Source organism: Coffea arabica, chromosome 8e (assembly GCF_036785885.1).
Source record: "Coffea arabica cultivar ET-39 chromosome 8e, Coffea Arabica ET-39 HiFi, whole genome shotgun sequence".
NCBI lineage: Eukaryota > Viridiplantae > Streptophyta > Magnoliopsida > Gentianales > Rubiaceae > Coffea > Coffea arabica.
In genome coordinates, this window is record NC_092324.1 from 39498261 (window position 1) to 39508234 (window position 9974).

The 9974-nt window shown below is 33.5% G+C and overlaps 1 protein-coding gene across 1 annotated transcript; it reads left to right on the forward strand.

Annotated features, from left to right (window-relative positions):
* Positions 1-3071: 3071 nt before the first annotated feature.
* Positions 3072-9974, forward strand: LOC140012958 (probable phospholipid hydroperoxide glutathione peroxidase). The gene is made up of 6 exons (XM_072061677.1): positions 3072-3474; positions 5149-5225; positions 5385-5446; positions 7624-7742; positions 7843-8010; positions 9696-9974. Exons 1-6 carry the CDS (start codon positions 3196-3198, stop codon positions 9723-9725), a joined length of 735 nt encoding a protein of 244 aa, XP_071917778.1. The 5' UTR covers positions 3072-3195; the 3' UTR covers positions 9726-9974.

Genomic DNA, 9974 nt, shown 5'->3' on the forward strand with positions numbered 1-9974 from the left:
TTACAAGAACAGAACTGACGGTAACAGCTAAGAAGGGGTAAGAATTTGAAGGAAGATTTGGGAGGGAAAATTGAGGAAATGCTCCTCAGCAAATTCAGATGAATCTGGACGTATGAATTTCAATAATATCCCTACTTGAGCAGAAAGCCTGCTTATAAAGCTAAATAATCCTAACAGATTTCTAACTAAGCCAATAAAAGTAATACACGCGTCTAATACATCTGCAAGTTGCCGCGCTTGAAGTTCTGTTAGAACAACTAAAACCCAGGAAAGGCGTGCTTCGTCAGCCACGCCTTTGACAGCATTTCCAACCAAAGTCCACGCCTTCAGCTTCTTAGTGTCCACGCCTTCATTTCTCACTTCCTGGTTTCTGCCTATTCACGCTTTGTGTAGTTGTTTTGCTTGGTGGTCGCGCCTTCCTGCTTCTGACATTCACGCCTTCTTGGTTAGCTTGTCCATTTCATTACAATTGATTTACGTAGCGATCGATAAAGACGCAAAGGCACCAAAGCGATACGTGTAAACAACTCACATCTCAAGAAAAGTGGACTACCTTGGGACTTTGAGCAGTGAATTTTATTAAATTCGTTTGAGTATTTTAGCCTAATGATTTATGTGCAATAGTTACGTCAGTTATAGGTATAAAAAAATATTAAAAAAATGGAGAATGAATTATGGAAAACTAAAAGTAGAGAGAATTACAAAGTCGAGATATAGAGGACTAATGCCTTTGCCCTAAAAAATTAGTTTTTTCCGTTTATGTTATTTGCAGTCCTACTACTCCATTTTCATCTTGATGAGATTATATTACCCCCGCCTTAATTTTTTCTTCTACCCTATCTTGTGTTCACATGTAAGGAAGTTGGGCATAATTGTGTTCTTTTTTTCTAAATCTACACAACTTTTGTTTCTCTTTTCTAAATCTACATAATTGTTTTTTAATTTATTTTTCATATTCTTATTTTAATTTCAATTTTGTATATTTTTTATGAACACAATTGAGGTTCCATTGCATCATCTGGATACTAGATGCTATTATACTTTTGTTGAAATATGCTAGAGAACTTCACTCCCACTATGGTGGCTATATAAGTTATTCTTAGTAGAATTTTTGAAGTATTAGTGTTATTTTTATGAGACATTATAGTTATACTTAGTTTTTGGTCATCTTTGAAGATTGGGATTTTTGTTTTTATTTTTTTGGGTTTGAAGTTTGGAATTTGTTTATATTACATTGTTAGATTGATTTTTGGCATCATATAGTTTTGTTAAGTTTTGTAGAAAAATACATAATACATATTAGTGATAATTTTAAATTAGCCATTTTAATGTGTAATGGAATAATTAATTGGTTTTAGAATGTAAGAGAAAATCTAGTAAAATTAACTCATAGGCAAGGAGAAGAAATTAGGAAGGGAGTAATACAGTCTCATCAAAATAAAAATAAGATAATGGGAGTGCAATTAATATATGAGGAGTGCAAATAATATTACCGTTTTTTTAATAGAATAGATAGACACATTTAATCCATTACACTTGTAGCATTCCTTTATTTTGGTTCCTATTCAGTTTCTTTGCACATTTAATCATTAACATCTTAAATTCAACTAACCAATAACAGTGATTGGTTAACAGTACAATCTGTTGAGGCCAACCACTGTGGCCCTGCGGTCAAGAAATCCTGTTACATTACGAAGAGGGGTCTTAGGAAATTACACTTAAAATGATGTTGGCAGTCAAACTTAATTGGAGTTTGATTCACATTATGTTGGTCAATTATTCCATGTTAGTGTTCAAAATCTATTTTATAGAGATTTGTATTTGTAAGATAGGATAATTTCAAACCTCCCTTTGGGTTTCTGATAATTGAGGCCACCTCTCCTATAATTTGAAAAATTACACTTAACTTTCTTGATGTTATGAAAAAACTATATAATAATCTTCACAGACTTTACAAATTTTTGGTAAAAATAAGTTTAAAAGAGAAAAATGAAAATTCTTTTGTAGTGATACTTCTTTATCCTAAACTCTAATGTCATTTAATCTAGTACATTATATTTCACTCTCAATTTTTTCTACTAGATTCATTAATCAATTTATAAAAAGGTTGACCAACCAATTAAGGAGGCATTTGTTAAAATAAGTACATTCAAAAATTACTTACCAAAAAAAAATGTCCAAAGTACCAAAAAAGAATGCTTTAAAAACATGGCTTAAGTTTTCCTATGAAATATTTGAAATTTTCACCAAACAGATAATGGTAATAATTGACTTTTTAAGATTTAATTTGTTTTACATATTAGAGAAGGGTTATATTGGATATTCATTGATTTTTTTTTTTTTTTTGCTTATATCATCAATTGTTATCAAGATTTACTTTCTAAAGGAGTTTTCATAGTTTTTCAAACCAGGTTTCCATAGTTTTTTAAACATCAAGAGAAATTGCTGAAATTATCAGAAACTTTAGAGGAGGTTTCTAAAATTATCCCTTGTAAGATTTGATACGGACGAATATTTTGTCTTAATTATTTTGCTTGACTACTTTTGAAGTGATGATAACACAATTTTACGTAAAGTAAGTCATGTTTGAATTGATATTCATGAACATTTACCAAAAAGCACCAAATGGACAAATCTTCAATTTTTTCAATATTCTTATACTTAAATACCGCTGTCTAATTAGTTTTACGATATGCTTATAAAACCCTTATTCATCTAAATTATCTTCTCCATTAGTTTCTTATTTTCATGGATTGAAAAAAACCTATTTCTTATTTGGTGTAAAAATGATAAGTTAATAAACTATCACAACAACATCTTTTCTTGCATATTCAAATTTCAAGAAGCAATTTGTCTTCTCATGCGTGCCCCTAGGAAGTTATGGTGTCTATGCCACATTTTGATTTTTCAATGGTACCTTGGATGTAATGAACACATTTGATAGGACAATAATAGAGAAAGCATTTAATTTTGTATAAAAGATGTAATTTCTTAATAAATGAAGGACTCAAAGCCGAAAAAAGAAAGAGGCACTCAAAACTACCACGTGGATCATCATCTTCCACTCTAAATTCCAACTTCTGTTGCTGCGCCTGTCCCCGCGTGTTTTTATCACTTACAATAGCACAATTGCTTCTGATTCCTGAAGAAGAAGAAGATTTGTTTCAATTCAGCTGTATTTTGTGTGTGAATCTGATGTCCTCAATGGCATTTTCTTCAGTTTTTTCGGCCCCTTTGCATACTCTTTCGCAAGCTAATAAGCTGAACTTCACTCCAAACTCTGTTTACCCTGTCACGGGTTCTATTGTTTCATCAATCAAAACCAACTTTGGATCATCAAAATCAGCTTTTTTCCAACATGGGTTTTCTCTTCCATCTTCTAATCTTTCAGGGTTTCTGTTAAAGTCTTCATCTTTCAGCACAATCAGTGCTAGAGCTGCCACAGAGAAGAGCATTTATGATTTCACTGTGAAGGTAAAGAATGAATTCCTTATTAGTGCAAATTCTCCTTTCTTTTGGTGGATTTTGTAAAAAAATTTGTGTATTATTTGCAATATTTTAATGTTGATAAATTGCTTTGGATTATATTTCAAATCGTGATTTGATTGCCGGAGAAAGTCGTTCTTGATGGGACATGCTTAATTTGGGGTTCTAGTGATAATGGGATATGTAAGTTTCATTTTTTTTTTAAAGAAAAGGGCAAAAAACAACATCAGAATTGAGTTTTTAACTATGGTGCAAAGGTGAAATAGCCGAAAATTGTGATGATTTGTGTCGAATTTTGCTATCTAGCAAGAAGTTTCAGTTAGAGAGCTTTTCAAGCGACTATTGCCATCTTCAACTAAATGCAGTTTTTGGCCATGTAGATTTTTCCTATATAAATGAGCGTTAATACTATCGACTGATGGTTGGTCAGCAATCCGACTAGATGTACTTCAAATGTTGAGTACTTCTGGATAGAATTAAAGAAATGAAGGATTTATCCATAGCAGAGCAACAAGAACAACCTAGCTTCTAATTAATCTTTTAGTGAAGTTGCTATACCTATTTTGGTTTAGTCAACTCCTACACCTGTGTTGAAGGATGACCACTTTTTTTTTTTTGTCGCAACGGTAGAATTCCTATAACCTAATCTAGCCTAATCTAGGGGGGAGGGGGAAGGGGACTCGATGTAAGTAGAGACTCCATCGAAGATGGCCAATTAAGGCCGTCACATAATGTGGCAATTTTTTGGTGGGAGGCAAGGGTCGAACCCTTGACCTCCCGCACCACCAGGCCAAAGGGTGGCGAAGGATGACCACTTGACACTGTCTCTTTTTGCTGTACTGAAGCAATTGTTTGATGCCTTAGGCCTGGTTTTGACAGGGCAAAAATTCTGTTCAGTAACATGAGTCCCCGATTGGATTATAGAAAGATGTAATATGAATCCTAAAATAATTGAAATGGAATTGTCTGATTTTCATTTGAAATTGCATTTTCCAAACTGGATAAATGTTGATAGAGTTTGGTTTCCCAACTATTAGTGCGCCTAAAGTCTACTTCTTCCTGAATCCTGATAGTAAGACTGGCAAGCAGAACTTTGAGGATTGACACTTTCAGCAGGAAGCTAAATAAGTAATCACTTTCAATTGAAGTTGAATCAATGGAATTTAATAGTCAAATGCTATGACATTATACTCTGGTCTCGGGTTTTTCTTTTGTCACATTCCCGCAAGGATTTGAAAGAAGAAGTCTTCATATTTCATAAGATAACAATAATTTGGTTGTCCAGATTATTTTATGGTTCAAATTTATCAGAAGAAGAAGACTTTTCTTATTGTAGACCTTTTATATGGAGCTTTAATTGATTTGGCTAGGAAATGGTTCAGTTGCTTTATAATATTATCTTGATTAGGCTTTGTGTGTTGAGTATTCTGTTCATGGTTCTGACTAGTACACCTTTTATCTTTTCCTTACGGTAAGTGTCAATCAATTTGGCCAAACGAATCCCATTTGTTTCAATTTGTATTTGCTACTTTATAATCAAGAAGCTTGCCCATTTCTTGGTTTGATGCTATTTTTCCTGTTAAAATCTGTTCTCTTCTATAATCTAGATAGAACAGGAATGCGTATTTCCTGCATGGTAATTAGATTTCGTGCTTTCTGCAGGATATTGATCGGAATGATGTTTCACTTAGCAAATTCAAAGGGAAGATCCTTCTGATTGTCAATGTAGCATCAAAATGGTATTCTTACTGTTGGTGTCAGTTGTTGACATTTCTTTTCTTCTGTTCCAGGGGATTATTAGTACTTCTGTTGGAATCTTGAATCTCTTGGTTGATTTCTTAAAATAAGTTGTATGACTGAAGGTTATCTATCTGACTACAAGTAATTATTTTATTCAGTGGCTTGACAACATCAAACTACAAAGAGCTATCTCATATATATGAGAAGTACAAAACTCAAGGTGAGGTAACTTAGTAGAGGGAACTTTTTGAAGATCTTTATATTGTGGCTGTAACATCCATAGGACATTTGCATCATGTTAGAAATGCAATGCATAGGATGAATAGGAAGAGCATTAAAGCTTTATGTCCATAGTTTTCTTAATTTTGCTTAGTTACGAATATGGTGGTGTAATGAGTCAGAAAATCACTAAGCTGTGCATCTTACTATTGTTCAAACTATTTTATCCAGCTATTTGCAGAATGTGATGTTTGTGAACTGGGTATGCCACTTACTAATTTGTTTTTCAAATTCTGTTAGCACAGTGGCAGCACGTTTTAACCACAAGTATGAAATTGAAATATAGCATCAGGTTTTTTAAAGTTTCAAATTCAAGATATTTATGTCTTTTGAAATTTGAGCTTAGTTCTTTCATTGCGTTCTCTTTGCATCATTTACTTGCATTTTGCTTGTTTCAAAAACTGATTCTGGAATTTAGCGATTTTCAGTCTTATCAGTTTCCTTTTCAACACATCTATGGACTACATGAAAGTACATGACTTATTTTCATATAGATAAATTTAAGTTATAGAAAGCATGTTCTCTGAAGAAAGTAAGAAAATAATCTCAGAACACCATCTGAAACGTTTAGGTGTTTTTGTGTACTTGATCATAAGTGCTTGCAGACTTTTTAACCAAATTGATTTTGGGACCATGCTGGAGATCCTTCCATAAATAGGAGTTAACACCTACAATTCAAGTTAATCCAGTCATATCCATAGTTTGATTAACAATAATATTGGTCATTGTGTTGACTTGTTTAATGGATAATATAATTGGCAATCTGAATGTTACCCTTTTTGTTGTAATTGAAACTCTTTACTCAGGAAGGTCTTCATAGTCTTTTCTGTAATCACAAATTAGCTTGCACTGGCCTTACATAGGTACAGTTATTTGCACCTAAAATTGTTGCCAACAATGTTAAACCATGCAGTCTTACATTTTTCTTGCATTGACAATGCTTCTCTTCAGTTGTGCTCTTCTTGTTAACTACATTAAACACGTGTTATTATTGAATATGACTTTTTCCTGTCTTTTGAAAAGTTCCAGAGAGAGTTGAGATCTTAATTCATTGAGGTTAGTTCAATTCTTTGTTCTAGATTGTCAAAAAAAGTGAAAGATAAAAAGAATATAAAATGCTTTAATATCCTAGATTCTGTTTTGGATAATCATAACTTGAGGATGGAATCTCACTGTCCTTTTCCACTTTACATCAAACTCATGGTCCTTTTCTTGATCCATCACTTAGGTTTTGATCCTACCCTTATCTAATATAAGGATCTCACTCCAAGCATTTTGTATACCAATTTTTTCCTTGCCTAATTAGTTTTACTTATCCCCTCCATGAATTTAGATCAATGGGGTTCAGGCAGATTGACAATGCTTTCCTTGCAATCTTACATTGATGATTAATAGAGCTGCCTCTAATGGCTGAAAATATCTATTGGCATTTGCAGAGTAAATATAGTATTTAATAGCATTTTCATTCTATATTTGTGTTTCACTGTGAGGATTTTATCTTGCTTCCTCTCTGCCGTATTAATGTATAGTCATTACTTCGAAGTTGAAAAAAAAGTTTTCTTCAAATCAGCTTAATTTGTAGGCCATTTGGTTAATAAGTTATTTCATCTTCTTTCTTCCTTTTCCTTCTCATATTTCAGATGCATTTCTTGATCTCTTTGGTTTCTTTTTCTGCCTTTATCTTATTCATTTCAATTAGCTAACCTAATCGGTGAGCTGTGGGAACTTCACTTATGGAAAATTCTGCCAAATTAGGCCTTTTTGATGTAATCTAATTGGATTCTGCAGAAATATGATTAGGAAAGATGATGGTGGCAATTTGAACTCTGGTGAATTTCAGTCCTAATAATCCTATTTACACGCATAATTTTTACATGCACTGCACAACTATTCATCAATTAAGTGTCTCGTATTATAGCGCTAAGATCCTTATGCATTCTTTCTTTATGCGTAGTGTGTTTTCTCTTTGACTTTAGGATGGAAAAGTTTGTAGCAGCGAAATGCCATATGCATATTGTTTCTAATTAAGAGTAAATATGGAGGTATCATCAAGATGAGATGGATATCTATCTGTAACATGCTTCAGTTTAGTTGATCACGTTGTAACTCTGAATGCAGGGTTTGAAATTCTAGCCTTCCCTTGTAACCAGTTTGGAGGGCAAGAACCAGGGTCAAATCCAGAAATTAAACAGTTTGCCTGTACAAGGTTTAAAGCAGAATTTCCAATTTTTGATAAGGTACTGTGGATAATATTGTTCTCCATCACTATTTTGTTAGGCAAGCAAGCAACTTGGCTTTTCAGCAGTGTTAATGAAGTGCTAAAGGTTTCTATAACAGGTGGATGTTAATGGACCAACTACTGCCCCAGTCTACCAGTTTTTAAAGTCAAATGCTGGAGGATTATTGGGTGATTTGATCAAGTGGAATTTTGAGAAGTTTCTAGTTGATAAAAATGGCAAAGTTGTTCAAAGATATCCACCTACGACATCTCCTTTCCAGATAGAGGTATTAACTTTGTGATACTCCTTTACAAAGTTAAATATGGCTAGTTCAGAATTGAAATGAATTTTGATAATTTGAGAAGTGAATAGAGCATAATTTGGGGGATGCAATTTCAGAGAGAACATTTATTCCTTCACCTACTGTAGATTAACATCTCTGATGCAAGGCCCTTTTATTAATGTAACATCTCTGATGCAAGTCTGATCATCGTCATTCCAAAGTAAAATAGAATTGTCACAGGCATTTTGCCCTATGAGTATAGTTTTGATGGCGAGTTCATGATAATGCTGAAGAGATCCATTACTGGTGCATGATAAAAATGCATTAGAGAAGAAAAAGTCTTTTCAAAAACAAAAAAGGACTTTATGTAAATACTGTAAAAATATAGTTCTTGCATCACTGACTTCTATAAGCACCTACCTTTACATGATCTGTCTGATTCCTGGATCTTTCTTCCTGTAGCTATGAGGAGTCTATATTTATCTAATTTTTTTTTTTTATCTTTTTGTACAGATTACAGTTTTCAATTTTGCGAGCAAAATAAGTAGTAACTTTTATTGCATAAACAGATGAGGGTAAATGAGAAAACTAATGAATGAGTAGTAAGGCTTAATCTGTACATCAAAAGCTTTCAGAATAGTACTCAATGAAGACTTATTATCATGTTAAAAGTGCATGCAACAGTACATATATTAATGTCTGGTTTTAGTTGTTGTGCATTGAAATTTGGTGGTTCAAGTTGTTGCAGGCTTCACCTTTTGACTTGATCTATGCCTCTATTTTCACATGTAAATGGAGAGTTTTTCCTGATTAATAAAAATCACTGGTGGACTTGTGTTGACATATGTGGCTATTGTACTTCATGTGGACCTTATCATGAGAATATTCTGTCATGGACCGTATTATAACTGAAAAACTTCTGAGCAAAAATTTGTTTACTACTTCAAAGGGAAAAGGGAGAGAGAGAGAGATCTGCCAATATAGAAGCTAAACTTGTCATACACTTTAACTGACATTATGAGGTAAACACATCTTGATTCCCTGTATTATAATGTTGCCTTAACTAATTCACTTGTGATAAGCTTTCTTTACCATGTCTAATCAATTGAGGGATAATGGATGGAGTTAGCATGATCTCTTCAGCCCTTTGTTGAAGTTTATCTAGCTGCTTTTGATCTTGGAGAGAGAGAGAGAGAGAGAGAGAGATCTACCAAGATTATAGCTATACTTATCATACAGTAATGTGGCATTGAAGCTAAGATGTTTTAATTTCCACTCTTATCTTTTTCCCTCTTATCTAGTTCACTTGTAATAAGATTTCTTTACCACGTCTAATCAATCGAAGGATATTTGGTGAGTTAGCCTGCTCTCTTCAGCCCTTTGTTGAAGTTAATCTAGCTTCTTTTGATCTTGAAGTTGGTGGGATTTTCTGTTTTCATTGATTTGTCTGAGGTTGACAGCCCTCTAATGTAGTTAAGTTGAAGTTTTACATAGTTCTGGTTGTAAAAGCTGTTGTCTTCTGCAACCGTTTTCATTGTATGCATAATCTGTGTTGAATAAGCTTACAAGCCTCATCTTTTATTAAATATCTCTTTTTTTGTAGTTCCTTTTTTTTTTTTTTGGGCCGCCTAAACAGCAGTTCAAGTAATTCTATTTCACTGACAAACCTGTCTTTTCAAACATTACAGAAGGATATCCAGAAGCTACTTGCAGCATAAGCTTTCAACCGCTCCATTGAACCAGCTATGTAGCTACTGGGCAAAGGATAACCGTACTCGAGTATCACATCATTTGGAATAAGCACTAGATCCTTGAGATTTTTTTTACTTTCTGCCGCCTTCTTTCTTCAATGAAATGCTCCTCGAGTACTGGTGTAGAACATGTTCGTGGGTAAACAGTATAATTCCATTTCAACACCAACCATATAGCCCTTTACATATGAATAAGAGCTCGAATTTTCCTACCAA

Coding starts and splice junctions, on each gene's coding strand:
- LOC140012958 (XM_072061677.1), top strand. CDS start 3,196: ATGTCCTCAATGGCATTTTCTTCAGTTTTTTCGGCCCCTTTGCATACT. Junction 5,226..5,384: donor GTCAATGTAGCATCAAAATG/GTATTCTTACTG, acceptor TATTTTATTCAG/TGGCTTGACAACATCAAACT. Junction 7,743..7,842: donor AATTTCCAATTTTTGATAAG/GTACTGTGGATA, acceptor TTTCTATAACAG/GTGGATGTTAATGGACCAAC.